The sequence below is a fragment of the Candoia aspera genome, chromosome 7 (genome assembly GCF_035149785.1).
Source record: "Candoia aspera isolate rCanAsp1 chromosome 7, rCanAsp1.hap2, whole genome shotgun sequence".
Classification (NCBI taxonomy): domain Eukaryota; kingdom Metazoa; phylum Chordata; class Lepidosauria; order Squamata; family Boidae; genus Candoia; species Candoia aspera.
Genome location: NC_086159.1, coordinates 11,235,189 through 11,256,703, shown reverse-complemented (window position 1 = coordinate 11,256,703; position 21,515 = coordinate 11,235,189). Strand labels below are relative to the sequence as shown.

Genomic DNA, 21,515 nt, shown 5'->3' with positions numbered 1-21,515 from the left:
GAATACAGGGGAGGTGTGAAGAACCTTTTAGTTGTACATTGTGGCAATAAATCCACCTTTCCCAAAGTGTGGTTTTATTGTTTTTATCGTTCATTTGTGCTCATTTTGGTGTTTGGATTTTTAGGGGAGGTGTGTACATTAAGATTACACTAAAAGGAAGTGTGGCAGTTGGGCTGTTTGATTTCTTTATGAAAAAAGCTCTGTGTGTATTGTGGGGATATGTAAATGCTTTGGTTTATTTGGAAGTGGGGTAAGGGTTTAAGAATATTTATCTGGATTGTTTTCAGGGCTTGTTTGACTTCATTTATCTTTAATGACTTGGATTAAGTTTAATAAGGTATAATAATAAATGCTTGGTTTTAGGCTTAATATGATTGGTTATTATAATCATTGTATTATTAATTATAATGGCAGATAATTTATATGCTTTTTGACTGGATCTTTATTATAGTAGACAGAAATGTATATAATAGTAGTAGGAAGGAAATAGTTAAATAAATGTTATCTTTGGGGGGGAAGTTGATTAGGATATATATATATATATATATATTGAGATGAGAAGTAGATACACTATTGTCTGTATCTGCTTCTCATCTCAAAATAATAAAGGCAGGATAGAATACACACACACACACACACTATATTCTATAATAATAAAGGCAGGATAGAATATATATATACACACACACAGACACACACACACACTCATTCATTCATTCATTCATTCATTCTATCCTGCCTTTATTATTATCTTTTTTATAAATAACTCAAGGCTGCAAACATGCGTAATAATCTTTCCTCCTCCTATTTTCCCCACAACAACAACCCTGTGAGGTGAGCCAGGCTGAGAGAGAGGGACTGGCCCAAGGTCACCCAGCCGGCTTTCATGCCTGAGGCAGGACTAGAACTCTCATACCACACCTGATTGGCTCTTGGGCTGAGAGAGAGGGACTGGCCCAAGGTCACCCAGCCGGCTTTCATGTCTGAGGCGGGACTAGAACTCTCATACCACACCTGATTGGCTCTTGGGCTGAGAGAGAGGGACTGGCCCAAGGTCTCCCAGCCGGCTTTCAATATAGATATATTCTTCTTTTAAAATAAGGGGAAGGAGCAATTGTATTTAGTGATTTTCATGTTGTGCCAATGGAATAATTTACAGAAATAATGTGATCTTGGTTTAATACAGAGTAAGGGATTGATTCTATATATCCTTGCTGTTGAAAGTCAGAAGTCACCTCTTTCCATAATTTCTAAAAAGAAAAAAATTCTCTTGTGTTTTCATACTTTTTTAGTTTTCTTTTTGTAGTTTTTTTTTTGCTTTTTTGTAGTTTTTATCTCTCTTTTAAACTTAATAAAATTCTTATTAAAAAAATATTACACTGGAGGTGTGATGATTAAAGGTTTAGGAACGCTTGGTTTACCCTGTTGTCTGTATCTGCTTCTCATCTCAAAATGGCAGGAAAGCGGGCCATTCGTTTTCAGCAACTATGGCCAGAGGGGCCTGCTAGGACTGTAAGAATGGGACTCCAAGCCTATTTGTGACCCTGGGGGTTCACCCATTGTTGGGTCACAATCAAGCCTGGTAAGGTGGTAGAACAATCTGTCATTGCTGGATAATGTCAATACAAACATTCACGCAATACTTCTTAATTCTAGCAATTTTCTGGGCTTCTGCTCTGCTGCATTTCGCCACCTGATGCATTATCATCTTGACAAACAGCTCTACCGCTGACTTTCTGGTTAAACTAAGCATTAAATATGGGTAGACTAACCTAATCTGAAAATGTTGCCAAAGGGGTGTTCTTTTTGGGAAAAAAAAGATAAGCCATTTCACTTGCATCAAATTGAGTAAGAACGGTTACAAAATTGCAGAACACAGGTTTGGCTCCGGACTAGTTCAGAATTAGCTACTAGTGAAGGGGTTCTTCAACCACCTTTTGCCACTTCTGAAACCTTCAGCCGTGGGGGTTTGTGGGCTTCCATTTTGCTCTGGCTGTCTTGAGGGATTCCATCAACTTCATTTGACTTAACCACTTGTTCTCCTTCTTGCGGCAAAGAGTGAGGCAGGAACCAGAAAGGGAGAGATGACATAAAACTGGTTGTTCCGCAGATCAACATCCCAAGCCACCATGCGCCGACCCACCGTGTGTCCTTGGAATTGATGGTCAGTGTATCTGGGAGGGGGAAAAAAAAGCCAAACTTGCAGAAAAAGCCTCTTACTATGTTTTCTAAAAGTTTCTTAAGTATGACCCTTGACATTGCCAGAACATTCATGGTGTTCCTATAGCACATTTAATCCTAAACTTGGATTAACAACACACAGTTCAGTTGTGTTTGCACAACACCCTATCAGCTCATTTAAATTTGTAGGAGCTCCATTACCATAAGCAAAGCTGATGCAGTTTTAACTCTGGCTTATTTTTTTTGTGCCTCACATGTGCATAACCTAGCCTGTTTGCTGAGTTTATCGTTCAGTCTATTATGCAAACCCAGAAAGTGAATTCATTCAGCAACCAGTGGGTTGTGGACTGTAGTCACTCAAAATACAAATATTATGGCTTCATGTAATAGCCTCATTCACACTCAGTGCTAAGACAATGGCTGGGTTCCCACAACATACTCAACTGCAAGCAAGCAAACTTATTTTAGCCTAATCTAGCATGTTCTAATCCAGCCATTAGGGAAGGGACTCAAAGATCTACACTGTGGTCCCAAATATTCGTATCAAATATCCATTGAGTGGGGAGAGAACGTCAGAACCGCCCAGAGTTCCCTGATGGGAGGAGATGGGTGGGGACAAATTTAATAAATAAATACATAAAATAAAATGTCTGTTAAATCCCAAAGCATGTCATTTGCATTAATTTACATCATTTGTGTAATGACCTAAAGTTGACCCAAATGACAAATTGCCCCTGGTCTCATAAAATTAATATAAAATTAATGCATAGTTAATGGCCTAAGTCAGATGCAATGGACCTGTATTACTTTGGAGCAACATCTGGACAATCTGCTGTCCATTGCATCTGAAGCCTGCTAAATGGGGGTTCATTAACTCAAGTTTTTGATGCTTGGCTAGCAAAAGTCTACCAGATGGAAGGACAAAATTGGCTGAGGCAGAACATTGGATATGACACTTGTTCCTTACCAGTATCTACCGCTCCGATGTCAACCCACAGATTAGCACAAAAAGCTCCAAGCAGGAAGCCAAGAGTTGGTCCAAACATCCCTGATGACCGTACAGTTCCTATGAAAAATGGTTTAACGTAAGCACAGGAACACCTGCAGAAGAAGACTTCAGCACAGATGAGGAATGGGGTCTACAGCAGGTGGCAGCATCAAACCAACTTTGGCTGCTCAAAAAACTAAGCAGGGTGAAATTTGGTTAGTACTTAAATGACTTTCTCAGAAAGTCTCAGAACTACAAGCTAGACTGGGGAGTCTATCTAATCTATCTCCATCCATCCATCCATCCATCCATCCATCCAAGAAGGTGGCAATGGCAGTAGCAAATCAGTTCCATATTGTTGCTAAAAGAAACCTTGGATGGACAGGTGTTACTACCTTTAAGGGTTGGAAGGATGCATGATGATCCCATCTGCATCTTGAAAAATGTGGATGAGGGAGTTTCGGTCAGGTACCTGGGAAGATACCACAGCATCTCTCCTCTCTACCAGAATGGAGATCTTCTGCTAACCCAAATTGTCCAAAGACTTAACAGTACAACAGTATGTGTCTGTGTGTGTGGACAGAGAGAAAAAGCCATTCTCACAGATACTTATCAAAGAGTATTTGGGAAATATTTGGAGTAAGTGATGCGAAATGAGGAAGGGGATAATCCCTCCTTATTTATTTTAATTTATTTGCTCAATTTATATAGCTGCCCATCTAACTTGTATGTGACTCTAGGCGGTTTACAATAAAACAAATATAAACACAATATACATAATAGAAAACAAAAAATAAAACACATAGCAGCCAGGCATGGTCTAACCTATCAACCGTACAATCAGGAGACAGGCTCTAACCCATGCCCTGGGCCCCAGGCTCAAGCACAAAGCCATGTTTACAAGGCCTCACGAAAGGCCAACAGGGATGGAGGCCAATCTAATCTCAGGGGGAATGAAGTTCCAAAGGGCGGGTGCCATGGCAGAAAAGGCTCTCCTTCTGGACCCCACCAGCCAACACTTCCAACTGATGGTACCCAAAGCATGCCCTTCCTGTCAGATAGGATAGGACAGGTAAAAACAATTGGGGAGAGATGGTCCTGTAAGTAACCTGGCTCTAAGCTATGAAGGGTTTAAAGGTGACCAACAGCATCTTGACTTGCACCCAGAAGCATACTGGAAGCCAATGCAATTTGCGGAGCAGTAGTGTTACATGTGCTAGTAACTGGCATCAGTAGCTACCTGCGCTGCCACATTTTGCACTAGTTGAAACTTCTGAATACTCTTCAAGGGCAGCCCCACATAAAGAGCATTGCAGTAATCCCATCTGGAGGTCACAAGGGCATGAGTGACCATCAGCAGGGCCCCCCCAGTCCAGGAACAGGCACAACTGACACACAGCCCTAAGCTGTGCAAAGGCCCTCCTAGCCATGGCTGCAAACTTCTCTTTGAACAGGAGCTGTGAGTCCAGGAAGAACCCCAGATTGTGCACTGGGTCTGACTGGAGCAGTGCTACCCCATCCAGAACCAAAGATGGAAGGTCCCAGGAACTAGGAGGTCCAAAAACCCAGAGCCACTTGGTCTTGCTTGGGTTGAGCTAAAGCCTGTTGCACCCCATCCAGGCCCCCACAGCCTCCAGGCACTGCGACAGAACCTCCATGGCACGATTCAGGAGGACTGGGGTGGAGATTTAAAGTGGGGTATTATCAGCATACCTCACTCCAAACCATGAGATGACTTCACCCAGTGGCTTTATGTAGATGTTAAACAGGAGGGGAGAGAGTACCGAGCCCTGAGGCACCCCACAAAGGAGGGGCTGCTGGCTGGATCCATCAACACTGACTGGAACTGACCCCGGAGGAAGGAAAAGAGCAAGAACAACACCATGCCACCCACCCCCACCTCCTAGAGCCAGTCCAGAAGGATGCCATGATCAATGGTGTTGAAAGCCACTGAGAGATCAAGAAAAGCAAGGATGGATGTACCATCCCCATCCTGCACCCACCAGAGGTCATCTCAGAGTGTGATCAATGCTGTCGCAGTCCCATGACTGAAAGGGGCCCAGATAATCTACTTCTTCCAGAGTCCTCTGAAGCTGCAATGCAACCACCTTCTCTACAACCTTCCTTAGAAAGGGAAGGTTGGAATCTGGATGAAAATTGTCCAGAATGGTGGGGTCTAGCAATTGCCCCTTGAGGATGGGGCAAACCACCTCCTTAAGAGACAGTGGAACTACCTCTTCCCTCAAAGAGGAATTAACCACACCAAAACCCAACCACATGTCCCTTCCCAGGGGGCCTTAGCCAGGAGGGACATGGACCTAACAGGGGTGGCTGCACTAACAGACCTGAGAACCCTGTCCACTTCCTCAGGCCCAATAAGATCAGACTGTCCCCAGTTCCGCAGCTGTTCCTCGATTTGTTTACTAATGGGTCAACAGCCTGGGGGTTGCAACAGCTGTCCTCGGGACTGAATCTGTTTTGTGTAACCTTGCTAGCCTTCAAAACTCATACTGATAAATTTCATCAGCAATTTGGCAAAAAACCAAAGAGTAATTCATTGACAATTTCCATTGAGAAGCAAATCAAAAATGAAGTCTACAAGCTGTCAGACTTAGTTACCCCAAAGATCAGCCATACCTGATGTCATTGCATCACTATGATTATGGCACATGATTGCCTCCCAAAAGTTTTTAGGACATCAATCACCTAAGAGTAGTATGACCTTCCTTTAGAGTGTATTTCTAAGGAGGGTTCTAAAGAACTAAAATGACAATACCTTCACAAAGATGACATAGCATTGTACCAGGGCATTCCAGAGAGAGAGAAAAAAAAAATCAATTTCAGGCATTGTGAGGACCTAATTACACCACTGCTACTAGACCACTGATTACTTCTCCCGAATTTCTTCCCAAAATATCCTCTGCTCCCACCCTCCAAAAACTGGCAAAATGCTTCTCTCATTTTCTGTGCCAGCAAAAAAAATGGGGCTAGTATCTCAGAACTAATTTGCTGACCATCTGTGAACTTTCTATGGATGGGTTTTAAGGCAGACTTATTAAAGAATCCTTGTGATGAAATATTTTGAACCTATAAAAAGCAATATCTGGAAGTCAAGATTTGAGGGACCCCCTCCTTCTTCAACCTGGTGCCTTCCAGCTGGGCTGGAATTGCATCTCCCAGAATTCCCAGTCCATGAAGTCATTGGACATATTGGCAGAGTTGAATTCTGGGAGTTGAAGTCTGGGGGCTGTGATAGCTATAACTTTGTTCCCACCTCAGTTCTAATATTCAAATCAGGAGAGAAAAAACAACTGTCTTTATTTTACCTATGTAAAAGGCAGAGTTTTCTTCTGTGGCAAAATCATCGATGTAAGACATTCCCAAGGGCATGATAGGTGCTTCCCCAATTCCACGTAGAAGGTTCCCAGCAAGCACAAAGACCCATAGGTAGGAACTTGTCATTTTTTCACATTCTGAAAACAAAAGATGCCCTAAGAAGTTGTGGGGTCCACAACTTGATCACAATACTACCTAAGCATAATAGCGTTTTGTTCTACCATACAAACTAGCAGGTGTTCAGTTTCACAGATTCCAAACTTTGCAAGGCAATGTCTACTTTACAGCAACTTTCTAGCTCTTGTGGTGGGGGTGAATTGCTCAAACGAGTGTAATAATAATTGCAAAAGCAAGCTGTTGGACCTGGGTTGGCTTTGATGGATGGCAGGACAGCCACTTTTTCACAGGTCATCAGTACGTGCCATCCCTCTGCTCTCCCCTGTTGATAACAGGCATAAATAACACTGGGGGAGAAGAGTGGCACTAATTTCTCTCAAGGGGTAAATAATTAACCTCACCCTGAGTATTCTTGCTTCATTTCAAGAAACCTATTATAAGTCCAATACAGGTAGTCCTCGAGTTACAACCACAGTCGGGCCAGGAACTTCTGCCACTAAGCGAGGCAGTCATTAAGTGAGTCACACCCGATTTTATGAACTTTTGTGCCACAGTCATTAAGCAAATCACCATGGTCATTAAGTGAATCACTTGGTCATTATGCAGATCCAGCTTCCCCATTGACTCTGCTTGCCGGAAGCCAGCTGGGGAGGTCACAAATGGAGATCACATAACCCCGGGATGCTGCAACTGTTGTAAATGCATGCCAGTTGCCAAGCACCTGAATTTTGATCACATGACTGCAGGGATGCTATGACAGTCACAAGTGTAAGAACCGGTTGTGACTTTTTTCAGCTCCTTTGTAACCTCGAACACCACTAAACAAATGGTCATAAATCGAGGACTGCCTGCACAGCTTCCGATGCTTTCTCTAGCTGTGTCCTTAAACCTAAGAGTTTTGATTTCATATCTTGAGTTTTCAATGAACCCAATCCAAGTAAGAAAGCTAACTTAGATTGTGAGGGCAAAGAAACTGATCAAACTGAAAAATCATGGTATGGATTGCTCGGCAAACAAGGGAGAGGACAATACTGTGGACCATCTAAAGGGCAGATTTACAGTACCATGAATCTAAAGAATTAGATCACCTTTCCGGAGTTGCTTGTGGACACTTAACACCTGAGTGCTCACCCCTTGAACGAAGCACCTCTAAAACAGCCCAAAGCCACTGGAAATGTTCACTTACCAACAGCAGTTGTGTTTCGGGAACTTTCGGCAAGAGCGTAGTGATGGGGAGATGCTGACGCACAGGCTGAAACGCTTGCAGATGAATTGGCCAAGGAAACTGCAATACTTTTGTAATTGTAACTGCAGAACAAAAGCCAGGATTTTGGGACTGGAAAGTGAAAGCTTTTGGGTCCCCCCCCCCCATTACTATTATTATAGAAAGAAGATCTCTCCATGGGGTCCTTTAGCTCTGATTGATGGTTGTGTTGATATGTGGTTTGGGTTAACACAACATGCTAAACTCAGGTGAACAAAACACAATCACTGTGTTCATGTAACAGGTCCAAACAAATCCATAATAGAAAAAGTATTTTGTTTTGATATTCTCCTAGGAACTAAGTCTATATGTGGAACTTCCTCCTACGTTATTTTCCCAGGGATCTTTAAGGAGAAACAATATCAAATCAATTAAACCCTGTGGTTTGGGTGTGTATGTGAAGGAAGGTTTGAAATAGGCACTCTGCTCTTGGTCCAACTTTCTAGCCACCCAGCACACTTCTTACATAATAGTTCCAGTATACAACAGTTGAATATACAACTAGCAGTCAGAAGACACGATGAGAACTCCTTAATCTCATAACACATGGACAGACTCAACCACAGTTTCAACTGGGAAACTCTGAGCATCCTAAACCAAGCCAAATCCAAAAACGCCAGAGAATTCCTGGAAGCCTAGCACTCAGACAAAGCAGCCATCAACAGACACATAGAGGTAAACAACATCTACATACCATTCCAAAGAGACAATAGAAAAGCCAAAAGACCAGTACACTCCCTTGCCAGCAATCAGCACCCAGATATGCAAAAATCAACACTAGGATTAACATCAGATGAACCATCAAACAGCACAATACACCCTAATCAACACAAGCAGGGCAAGCCATGGTATATAAACTGAGAGCAAGGCCCCCTCCCTCTTTGCACTGAAGATGTTGCCTAGTCTGGCAATGAGACATCTGCAAGAAAACAACAAGGCTCAGAGAGCACCAAGGACTCCACAGTTAAAGACCTAGCAGCTGCAAGGTTACTTTTAAACATGGATATACAGTATGTCCGTGTATGTATGCTTTACAGTCTTGTACAAACCCAGTTCATCTGCTTAGTTCATGGTCAGCAGCATCCATGGAGGTGGGTGGAAGTTAAAATTGTCAAAATGGCAGGCTGAGCATCATGATGTAAGCGCCAACCCCTTCTGCATACATATTGACATTGCACACATGTTTAAAAGAAGACTGGCTTGCACTGCAACACTCCATCCACTGTCTTGCTGGTGCTGACCTCTCCTCCACGGACACCATTCTTTATGATCCAGTGGATTACATAAAATTAAAAAATTGGATAATCCAGTCACTAGGTCAAGTATTTTATGCAGTCTTCCTATAATGTTACTCAATATTATTTATCTATATATCGTCTGTCTGTCTGCCCATCCAGCCATCCAACCAGAAGGCCATGGTCCCAAGTTTGAGCTGAGACTACTCAAATCATCTCTTTACTTCCTTCCACATAGGCTCCTGGGTACATCTCATTTTAGATAGAGATAAATAAATAAATGTATTTATTTATTAATTTTTATCCCACCTTTATTATTTTTATAAATAACTCAAGGCAGGGAACATACCTATTACTCCTTCCTCCTCCTATTTTCCCCACAACAACAACCCTGTGAGGTGAGTTGGGCTGAGAGAGAGGGACTGGCCCAAGGTCACCCGGCTGGCTTTCACACCTAAGGCGGAACTAGAACTCACAGACTCCTGGTTTCTAGCCCAGCACCTTAACCACTAGACCAAACTGGCCAAACTGATATATGAAAGAAGAATGAATGGGTTGAGAGAAAGGGGCAGAACAAGAACTTCGTGCCTAGGTGGAGTTGAGGAGACCCTCAGAAAGACAGAGGTGAGAAGTTTAAAGAACCACAGCACTCCATGAAGTGGTGTGTGCCTACAGGGAAAGTGATGATGGTTTCCAAGGATAGAAAGACGTGGAGACATATAGGGAATGATGTTGGTGTAACTTGAATGCATTAGATTTCCTTTTATTTCTCTTACCCTGTCTTTCATTTCTTATGCTTATGATTTCTTACTCCTTTTCTGTGCTGTGCATAACGTAGCTTACCCTGAAAGTGGTAAATATGTATGCACAGTATCTATGTATCTAGAAAGTCCTGCATCTGACAGTAATGTTTCAGTGAAGCTATGACAGGTGCCACATCCATTCTCTTCAATAGAAGTCTCACTTAATTTGGGTAGTGAATTCACCTGTTTTCTGGCTCCTATCATATTATTATTATGGGTCAGACATGACTCGGAGCTTGCACGGGGGACCTTTCACATCATTCATCATATTATAGCTCAATTCACAACATAACATGTCCATTAAAGATCCATAAAAGACCTAGCAACTTGGTTAGTCTCATTCTTGGTTAGTCCTTGATTAGGCTTTGTGCATATTTTGCCATTTTGCACAAATCCATCCCTGTTTATTTTATGATTCATTGAATTTTGCAGATCAAGAAAGGGGTTGATCCAGGAACCAAACAAAGCACATGCAGTCTTTAATCCCAATGTAATCCAACAGGCTGGGTTTGTACAACAAGCCAAGCCACAGTGCAACTAAAGGAGAAAGAATCAGGTCATGTTTTAGAAAAAGAGAAACCAACTGTTCCTCAGATTTACTCAGGTGATCTGGCTGTAGACTTCAAGGTGGAAAGAGATGTTCTTTGTAAGTCAGGCAAACTCCACTTACTGTCCCATGATGAAGTGTGGCATCATCGATACAAAGGATCCAAAGCTCATGATCAGACAACCTGCTGCAATCACCTTTGGACGGTGAACTTTTGGTCCAAGATAACTCACCAGAACCATCACCAATAAGTTTCCTGAATCAGAAGAAGAGACAAGAACAGCCCTCTGAGAAAAGAGAAGACCTTCTATTGCCAAGCCATAACATCTGCACCACAGAGGGGGTCAGCCTACCTATCTCAAAGCTCCCATCAATCAAGCCAACCACAGACGATGAGATCTCGAATCTCCGCTCAATCTGAGTCATCATGCTCTTCATGTAGCTTCCTGAGAAAGCTTTGGCAAAAAAAGAAAATGCCAGAGCTCCAAGAAATATCTAAGGTGAAAACAGAGATAAAGTAGTGAGCTGGCAAAGATGCTGTCGCTAGAGAGTTGATAGCGATATCTCATATCTATAGAGCATTTTTACTATTGTTATATTATGGAGTATAACATACCCTTTTGATAGGGTAGTCAATTTCATTACTTATTATTTATCCACCCTTTATGTCTATATCTCAGTGCATTCCAATCAAGAGCCCACATGCAAGTGAAATACGCATGGTAAAAATTAAAAATTGAAAAATAAAACAGTAAAATAAGCAATTAACAGCACCAGTCCCCAAAGGCCACACAAAACAGCTTTAAGTTGTCCGCAGAAGGTAGCTAGGTGGGAGCCAATTTAATTTCAACCAGAAGGCTGCTCCAAAAGGCTGATGCTGCTACCAAGAAGAAGGGCCTCCTGGCCTTGGCCCCCCTCATCTCCCAAAAGTGGGGAACTATAAACTGCTTCTCCTAGAAAGATCATATAGGTTGGGTTGATAATAGCTGGAGAACGCTTTCCTGAAGGTAACATGGTGCCAAGCTGTGGAGACTTTTATAGGTTAAAACCAGCTTTTTAAACTGCACCTCGAAGCTTATTGGTGGCCTCTGCAGTAAGTCTAGGACAAGTATAAGATGCTCCCAATGCTGGGTTTTAGTGAATGAATGAGCCTTCGTCAGCTGCTTCTGAGTGGTTTTTAAAGTCAGCCCCAAGTGGAGTGTTACGGTAGTCCAAACAGGTATAAGACACTGTAGAGGGCATAGAGAATGGCCTTGAAGGACAGGAGGAAGAGCCACCACCAAGGCATTGATCAGAGAAGCATGACTTGAGCCCATTCCAAGAAATTAATTTCAGTGAACATCTCAGACAGATGAAGATGAAGTGAGGGAGGGGGGAAGCACATTCAGACTTGCAATAAAAGTAGTTCTAGACCTATATAGCATTGGTTTCTTAGTCTGGTCTACCTCATAGATCCAAAGTGCTGCACAGACCTACTTTTTTCTATTTTTTCCTCCCTTCTGAAAATCTCGAGGTTGACTGATTGATTTAACAATTCATATGGCCACCCAATGCACAAATCTAAGTGGCTAACAGAAGATTAAGCAAAAATCTTATCGTGGCTGTCTTGCTCATGGGTAATGCTCTTTTGAATAAGCAAAGCTACTCATGTTTTGAACACCAGAAATGGAAGGAATGGACTTATTTTATAAGGTTCTCAAAAGTACACAGAGGAAAGAGAGCAAAACCCCTGACCTCAAGGTGTTTACAATCTAAAATTCAAACATGATGAAAGAAACAGGTGGAAGGTGGGTAGGGAATATAATCAGAAAGCTTATGCTCTTTCGTAAAATTTGTTAGTCAGAATAGGTGCTACCAGACCTCTGATTTTTTGCTACTATAGACTAACACAGCTCTCTACCTCCAATAAATAGGGAATATGTAATTTTAAGCGTGAATCATATGAATAGTTTTCAACTCTGCAAGGAAAGTAGCAGGTGGGGAGATGAAAAGTTATTGCTTTTAGCTTTGAAACAGAAGTCATGTACCCTTGGTTGGATGTGATCCAAGGGTTTATTGCAGAGAAAACAGCAGAAAGGAAAACTTCCGAACAGAAAGAGACATAGCCTTTGTCAGATGCAGCTCAAGGATTCATTGAAGAGAAAACTGGAGGAGGGAAGAAGGAAAACGATTACCTTTAGCTTTGAAATAGAGAGAGACGTAGCCTTCGTAGGATGTGATCCAAGGGTTTTATCCAAGGCAAATGGGTTTTCTTTTGCTTGCTGTGCGGCCATTTTTCCATCCATGGAGTTGATCTTCTAGACTGGGAACACAGACCTTTCTGTTTGGTGGTCAAAATATGACTGAAGTTTATCTCATTTCTAGAATGTGTATAAGGGGAATTCCTGGCCTATGGGCCTAATCCTAAACTCCAAAGTTCATCCTATGATCTCAAGTACCAGGGGGAAAGTCCACTCTTCTCCCAAGTCCTGTCTTTCCATAATATCCCATTGCCTTCAATACCTATCCCTCTTCTTAATCCTTAACCTTCCTTCCCCCAAGCTTAATCGATATTAGTCCACCTATAGAACCATGTTGTAACTTTAAAGAGGGAGGGGAGATAACGAATTTGTTTGTAATTGCTGTAAAGAAGATTGGAAGCCGCTTGTTTATATTTCTTTTCTTTTCTTCTCTTTTTTCTACCTGCACTGTCTTTTCTACTTCTTCTTTTATCTTCTATCTTTCTTTTTTTTAATTTCACTCTACATAATTTCATGTTTATCTTTTACTTATGTGAAAATCTTTAATAAAAATTATCTTTAAAAAGATATTAGTCCACATACAGACTTCAGTCATACTGTTTAATGGGCTTATTTTTTGTACTAATTCAGGAAGAGGACTTCATGGTTCCCTAATCTAAAACAATTGGCTTGATTGCTCTTTTCAGCATGTGGGAATATTAACAAGGAATTACACATAAAAAATTATACACATCGATTGACAGCAAATTATAATCCCTATATTACAGATGAATAACCGAGGTCTGCCCCGTGATTGTATGCAGCCTCCAAAAGCGTTGAGGGGTGGCCCTCTCCATTCCCACAACAAATTGTTCCTAGTTTACAATTTTTAATGTGATAAAGGGCTAAATAATTAAGTCTATTAGCTATATTAAAATTTACCGTAATTGAAACTAATTGAGAAGTAGCCACACTTACCTTGTGCAACAAAGCCCCAGCTCACAACTCAAAGGCTAGATGTGGTCCTCAGCCCCCCCTCCCCCACCTCAGGTTGAGCACTGCTTGTGCTAGATGATCAAAATGGCATCTTTTCATGCTGGCAACTGGAATGTGCCATAACATCATTGAAGAATGGGGGGAGGAGGAGAAGGGAGGGAGGGAGGGAGGGCACTCAATACTGATATGAATTCTTTGCAACCTCAGACAGCAGACCAACCATGAGGAACATTGAGAATTGCAATTCTATGGCATCCTGAGATTCAGAACATCCACACACCTACATTTATATCTTCCCAGTGTGAACATTGCAAATATTATTTTATAAAACCTAACAAAAATTTAGTAGGGTAGGGATTTGGGCTTAATATAGAAAGGACTGGGAATGTGGGATCATCAGCTGAAGTCTATGGATTTAGCACCTGACTGACCTTGGAAGCTAAGCAGGGTCAGTCCTGATGTGAGTCCACTAAGGAATCACAGAGCTGAAGGCAACACCAGGAAGTTGAAAAAACATCCTGGAAAAGACAATGACAGACCATGTCTACCCAGCTGCCAAAACAACCACATTGACATGTCTCTTAAATCACATGAAGTCAAATTTAATTTGAAGGAAACTTTTTAAAATGTATGTATAGGTGTGAAGCTTGATGGCACAATCCTACATCTGTCCCCTCAAGAAAAACTAAATAAAATTCTGAATTCAGTTCTGAAATAAAAGTGGGTTATGAGCTACAAGAATTCCTGTTTAAATCAGAATTCTATACCTTCAGAGTATTATTATTAAAAATATTTTTCTTGCTCTTTTTTTACAACCATCAAACAGCCAAAATTCAGTGGGACTTACTTTTCATAAAAGGGAGCAAAGAATGTTGCCTCAGTAGTGCCGCAGTTTCCCAGGGTGAAAAGTAACCCAAATCCCAATTAGATCCTCCTTTTCATCCTATCACTATGTTAACTAAAACAGGACTAATTTTATGAGTCTCTCTCCACCCAGACCATCCCAGTGTTTTATCTCTTCTAAATTCCATGTGGATCTGAAAAGGCCCAACCTTCCATCCTGGGGCCCTGAGCCAATGGCCATATCAGGATTAACGAGTGTTTAACATGGCTAACATCAAACAATGTGCAAACGGTGTGGAATGTGCTTTGGCCAAACTGGGTTGCTAAACACAGCCTGCACTTTGTGTTTCATCTTCAGCTAACGATCCATCTTCCAGAGAATCTGACCTCGTTAGATAAAGGCAAAACATTTTCATCATGTTTCAGGCTCCTCCCGAGTCTTCTGAGTTACAGAAACATTTCATTCTGTTTCTGCTGCCATAAGAACACACAAGAGGAAGCGGGAAGAAAGCTGCTTTGGCTGAACGTTGGTAAGGGTGGAGCAGGTGACCTCAAGAAAAGGTGAGGTCTCCTTCACCGGAGAGGGTTGAATTAATGCTGGGCTGAAGACTACCTCCTGTTTTTCTCAAAATCTCTCTTCCCCCTTGAAAGAGACTTGTTTCCTTACCTTATTTCTTGGGAAACTCCTTCAGATTTTTCTTGATGGTGTTTCAGAGCTTCTTGGAGATGTTAGAAGGTTCTATTGCTGTTGTTATTTTCCATTACTCATCTGTCCATCACTCAGAAGCTTTGAGGGTTGGACCTGATAATCTTTGTGGTCCTTTCCACCTCTATGATTCTATAATTCTCTGGCTGCTCCAAAACCTGGAAAAGTCCCACAGAAGGACCTTGGTGGTGGGCAGCTGTATGTCAAAGGAATCTCCTGCTCTGGAAATCTTTCAGTGGACAGAGGACAATGGTCTGGATAACTTCTGTGGTTGTCTGCAAGATCTTGCTATTTTTGTTGAAATGACAAAAGGAGCATCACATTTTTGCACCACAAGTTCCGTCCCTTTTATAGGCATGTATGATGTTGCTATGTCCATACAAAGGTTGGCACCATCCTTCTTGATGTTCTGGAAGACCCTCAAGACCTGGTTATATCACCCTCAAGGCCTGGGGGTCCCAGGGAACCAAAGACATGCTTAGATGGCTCCACTACTGAGGTGGATAGACTCACTCTCTCCATGCCTGGGGTGTGTATATTTTAATTTTAATAGTATTTACTTTTTAATAGGGATTTTTAATATTTTTATATAATTGTTTTTATATATGCATTGTTTTATTTGATTATTGTATGCCACCCAGAGTCACTTCCAGTGAGATGGGCAGCCATATAAATTTAATTAATAAGATAGATAGATAGATAGATAGATAGATAGATAGATAGATAGATAGATAGATAGATATGAAAGGGGCCAGGGGAACCTCACAATGGCACGATGCTGTTTACGTCATTCTGTCCTCACCCCCCAGCCCTCCCATATAACCTCCAGGGCCCATTGATCTCTACATTCTATGAGTCTCTGATTTCACTTTTTAAAATGACTTCATATCTGATTGCCAAGGGGACAAACATGAACCATATCCTATTTCGGGTAAACTTGGCAAGTTTCGATTGTTTTCCAGAACAACTCCCTTTCACAAGATGAGGTAAATCCATGCAGGAGATAAGGTCTAATATTGGCTATCAGTAGGAATAGCTTAATGGAACTTCCATAGGCAGAGGATGTATACATCCTTATGCATTGTTAAAACCCAGGAGAGAGAGAGAGATTTTAAAGAACATCTTAACTTCTGCCAAAAGATGGCACTGTTGGCATCAGGCAAACTTTTCCAAGAAGGATAAATGATAAACCACAACCAAGAAGTCCTCTTTTTTCTTGGCATCTCCAACTTCTCCTCAGATTACAGATATAGCTACAGGTGGAACTTAGCTCCTGAAAACATGTTTATATGGGGAGTCAGCAACTTGATCTGGGAAACACGATTTTCTGAGGTATGTAAGGACCAACTATCAAAGCCTTCAGAAGAAGCCACCACACCTGGAATGGCGCCCAGAGCACTACTCTATTTCCTTCATGAAACCCAGGCAAGTTTCAGTTATGGATAGAAAGGCAAGTTACAAATAGTAATAAATACTTAAACCCTACCCATTAGAATCAAAAAGATTTCATTTAGACTCAAGTCCCTTGCTTTTAGTGGTTCAACTCTAATCCAACCTCCCCACCCCCCTATTTATTATTAACTAACACTGCAGTTGTCAGAATGAGAAACTGAAAGACAAATCTGGGGAAAATCAAGCTGAGAAACTTTGCAGCAGTTCTTAGCCTACTAAAAAACAGATTTTTTTTCCTTTAGTAATGCCGAAGGATCACATTACATGCCTTCATGTCCCAATTCGTTCAACACCAGTTCTTTTGTACTAGAACTTTTTGGGGGTGGGTGGGGTGGTATGTAGCCCAAGATCCTCCAAGGGTTAAATGATTCCCACCAAGCGCCCTCCCACTCAATTAAGGAGGTAGCGCAGCGCAGATGAGATGATCACGACCAAAAGAGAGAAAACTTACTTGTTTGTCTGGCAGGTCTGAACTCTTCAATCTCCCTGAGGCGAGCAGCCAAATCATGTGCGTGTTCAGGGATCAGCCTCCTTTGGAAGGTGGAGGTTTTTATGCATGGCATTGCATAACTTTCCCCTTGCTTTTTTTTACTCGGTTCCATCCTTCCCAGCAGAGCAAAGCAATAGGGCAGATTTATAAGGCAAACTGTGATTGCTTGCGTTGTTAATCAATGGGCATTTTGCCAGTAGTTGCATCCGGGTCCAGATCTTTGCTTGCAAACAGTTGACTTCTTTAGAAGTAGAAGAACAAAACACAACTCTTCCCACTGTGTGTCCTTTGGACGCAAGTGGTAAAGATTGCCTGAAAGAATTGCTCCGTTAGTGAAGAACACACAGCTGTCTATCTGGACTGAAAAAATCTGGGTGACTGCTACATGGCACCAAAAAGACACTAAAAGCTCTAACCATATTGCCATCTACTGGGCCTTTGGATTTTTGCAGTCCAATTTTTTTTTAAAAAAGTGCCATCAAGTCTGTGTTGACTCTTCGGGACCACATAGAAGTCCAGATCTGTTAGTCTTGGAAGAAAAGGTATGTACATCATGCTCAAACCCACAAAGGAATGAGTTGTTGTTCTTTAGATTTTTTTTTAATCCCACCTTTCTTATTTTTATAAATAACTCAAGGTGGGTCACAGACCTAATACTCCTTCCTCCTCCTATTTTCCCCACAACAACAGCCCTGTGAGGTGGGTTGGGCTGAGAGAGGGGGACTGGCCCAAGGTCACCCAGCCAGCTTTCATGCCTAAGGCGGGACTAGAACTCTCCTACTATGCCTGATTGGCTCTTGGGCTGAGAGAGAGGGACTGGCCCAAGGTCACCCAGCCGGCTTTCATGCCTAAGGCGGGACTAGAACGCTCCTACTACGCCTGATTGGCTCTTGGGCTGAGAGAAAGTGACTGGCCCAAGGTCACCCAGCCGGCTTTCATGCCTCACAGTCTCCCGGTTTCTAGCCTGGTGCCTTAACCACTAGACCAAACAGGCTCTCAATCCAGTGATTGGAAAATAGCATAGAGACACATGGCAGAAAGACTCAGGCCTAACACTTTGGAAGTGTGTGATCCTCCTCACTTTCCAAGTGACTTAAAGGCATACCCAAATAATGGCAGATAGCATCCAGCTTGTGTATGACTTCATTTTAAGACCAGACTGAATAACAATAATTAAAATGATAGGATGTTAACCATTGCCCTTGAAGCTCCAGAAAAGAATAGAGAACTCCAGACTATTTCTGGATTATTTCCAAGTTCCAGGACAGAGGAAGAGGAGGACGACAAATAATCAGTGGTGTTTATATCTAAATAATAGAAAATTAAATAGAAGATATGGCGCAAGCTATTATATAATCCATCCATTTTCCTCAATCTGGCGCTCACCAATTGTACTGGAATATAGTTCCCTGCTTGCTGGCCTAGATGACATCACTACAAGGTGAAGAGTATTTCTTCTGAGGAACTTGCTAGACTTATAGAAATCAGCATCTGGCTGGCAATTCTGAGAAGGCTGACCCCATCATACCCTGAGGATGTCTGAAATACAGCAATGTTTATCTCTCCCTATTTTTTACTCTCCTAGGGTTGTTTAAAGAACAAGGAGATACAGATTTTCAAAAAGAGGATGCGGCAAAAGCTATTGTCGTTTGGTCCTGCAGGTTATCCTAGCATCTTAGATTAATTAGAGAAAAGAGCTGGGTAATTTTCAATTGTCTCTGAATTGCTAAACATTGGTTGATCCAAAAGATGGCAGAAATTGGCTAACGAAGCTGGGATGTTATGGCTTTCAATGTATATTTCAGAGTGTAGGCCATCTTTGTCCCATCTTAGCATCTTCTAAGATGTGTGGACTTCAGTCTTCAGAATCTTCAGCAATGGCCCTGTTGGGAGGGCGATTCTGGAAAAAGAATTGTGCACAGATCTGGTAAAATTCTTCTTCTTTTAAAAAACATTTTAGAGGAGTTTAAAGTTGCATAACAAGTAGTGTTTCCAAGTTCTACTTGCCTGGTTGAAACTCTGCTTTGAAGGGCCCTCTTTTGAGTGCCTTCAGCAAACACACCATAGCAAATGCCACGTAGAGAGAAAACATTCTTGGTGGTAACACTCCAGTTACGGAAGGTCTGTCCCTTTCATATTTGTCTACATGGAACATGAACTTTTCAAGACAATTGCATACTTCAGATAACCCTCAGTACAAGAAAAACTCTATTCAAAGTGTATTAAATAATTTGTCCAAACTGGCATTTGAAAATGGCAAAGAACACTTTGGTTCCATGACTATTCAGGCTGTTTCCCACTGGATGAAAGCATTCTAGATCCTGATTCTAAATTCCAATTTTGCTCATTGAGAAGCAAGAGAGACCAAGTTGGCTGGTGGAATGTAAAGAGAAATACTTGCTCCCTTTGAAAATTTTGTTCTTGAGCGTTCAAAAAGCACCCCGATGTTTCCCACCACCACCCCAAAGGCTAAAATTTCAGATACAGACATAAGACATTCAGTTTAACATTTCACACTGTGGGTCGGGAATCTGTTACCTTATCAGCTTGTTTAAATCCCTGCCATGACAGAGACCTTACTGGTTAACCTGGATAACCACCATCTAAAATGGCCTGTGAGCAGCTAGCTTTAGCTCCTTCTTGAAAGTTTAATGGTTAACGCTAAAGAGTCTACCCATCAATCATACTGCATTCACAGCCGCAGCTGAACAATAGCTTTGCTGATAATTTCTTATTCTCAGTCCAAACTCTCTCCCTGAGCTATGGCAAAAACAACCATTAGATGGTAGCAAAGAAACACAGAAATCATATTGTGGTTGGGAGGATTTTTACAGCACATCTTGGTATCCTACTAAAATAGGTTATTTTATATATTTGTATATGTTATCACTTCCCCTGGATACAAATGGTATAACCACAGTTGCTTCTGTACTGGTAACCTCACATTGAGACTACTGTAATGGTCTCTAGGTCAATAGCAACTAGAGACTGAACAGGACCAAACTTGAAAAAGCTACTCATGGTTGAACTTGGCTAGTACTGGGATGAGAGACCAACAGGAATCCCAGAGTGATAGAATGGACTGGGACATTTAAAGAAAACATCCCAAAGAAAGCAATGCCTATTAACTCCAGTATTGTCCCCTAGAAAACCGCATAGATATAGCCATTCTCTAGGAATTGAGGTTGAGTTAAGGGAGCCGTACCTTTATTTTTCATACTCTAGATATGTGGTTATCTTTGTCCTTGATCCAGATGTTGTAACATCTGGCACACACGTGTTACTCCATTACTGAAACAACTGCCCTGGCTACTAAGCCAGTTTCAATAGAAGATCATAATTTAGGATTTGGCTATCTGACAAAATCATCTTCTCCTTTGCAAGTTAATCAATTCCCCAGGCATTCCTAACATGTAGGTTTCAGGGATGATTCATTCTTTGCTTTCTTTTTGCATCCAATATTTTAGAGACAACAGCACGTTTTAAACTGTTCAATTGTTCAATTATTATTATATTTTAATCCCTTTTGTTGCAAACTGCAACACAGAAATGTGTTAAGTAATTAAATCAGGATGGAAATGTGATACTTAACTGGCTAGTTCCTTATTATTGTATCTTTTCTCGTTTCGTTGGCTTTCTCCCTTCCTTGCACCCTGCGTTTTCGAGAAGGATTGATGGGGTAGATGTCCAGCTATAAAAAGCTAAAAGAGAAAGCGATACATCTTTTCATATACAGAATTTAAAGCCAACAGCCAAGTCGGAAGATCAACATTGTTCATACTGCAGTTTAACAACAACCACACAATCTCTGAGAGACCTTGAGGAGCACATTCTGCTAACAGCGGCCTCAAGGCAAGCTGGGGCCACAATCGGTAAAGATCACCTCATGACAACCATCGTGTTTGCAACTTCACCAAACTTTCCAGGCCAGGACAATAGCTGAATCCAAAAGGGCACTGTGAACTTCATTGTTTCATTTCCCCATTCATCAGGGTGAAATGTATCACATTCAAACTTATTTGCACCCAGTTAATTATAGCATTGAAACTTTTGCAACAGGGCAATGATTAAACACCACTTGTGCTCTTTAGAAACTTACATATTCACAGAATCCAGCTTGTTAGGATCTCTCTTTATTGCCTTTTTACCTCCAGAACTGGCCTCTGGCCAACTAATTTCAACTAAGTATTTTTTTAAAGACTCTGTTGGCAAGAAATGTTGAATGCCATACCTTAAAAAAAAAAAAAAGGAGTGGGGAAGGCTCCTTCTGTTGGCCACAAAATGTGGTAAAATATATAAGCCCAAAGCTCAATCCAATAAGACTCTGGACACGAGAAA

General features: G+C 41.6%; 1 protein-coding gene across 3 annotated transcripts in view; it reads right to left on the bottom strand.

Annotated features, from left to right (window-relative positions):
• LOC134501260 (solute carrier organic anion transporter family member 1C1-like) overlaps nt 1–17,404 on the bottom strand; it is a 35,166-nt gene extending 17,762 nt beyond the window's left edge. The window contains exons 1-9 of one of the 3 annotated variants that reach the window (XM_063308906.1): nt 17,139–17,404; nt 15,197–15,393; nt 12,646–12,773; nt 10,825–10,966; nt 10,595–10,727; nt 7,809–7,930; nt 6,496–6,642; nt 3,149–3,247; nt 1,935–2,174 (exon numbers count right to left, since the gene is read on the bottom strand). In XM_063308906.1, coding sequence (XP_063164976.1) covers nt 1,935–2,174; nt 3,149–3,247; nt 6,496–6,642; nt 7,809–7,930; nt 10,595–10,727; nt 10,825–10,966; nt 12,646–12,756 — 994 coding nt within the window. In that variant the 5' untranslated portion in view covers nt 12,757–12,773; nt 15,197–15,393; nt 17,139–17,404. Of the gene's footprint in view, nt 1–1,934; nt 2,175–3,148; nt 3,248–6,495; nt 6,643–7,808; nt 7,931–10,594; nt 10,728–10,824; nt 10,967–12,645; nt 12,774–15,196 lie in introns of all 3 variants that reach the window. The other 2 variants (XM_063308907.1, XM_063308905.1) reach the window with 2 other exon arrangements.
• Nucleotides 17,405–21,515: the final 4,111 nt, after the last annotated feature.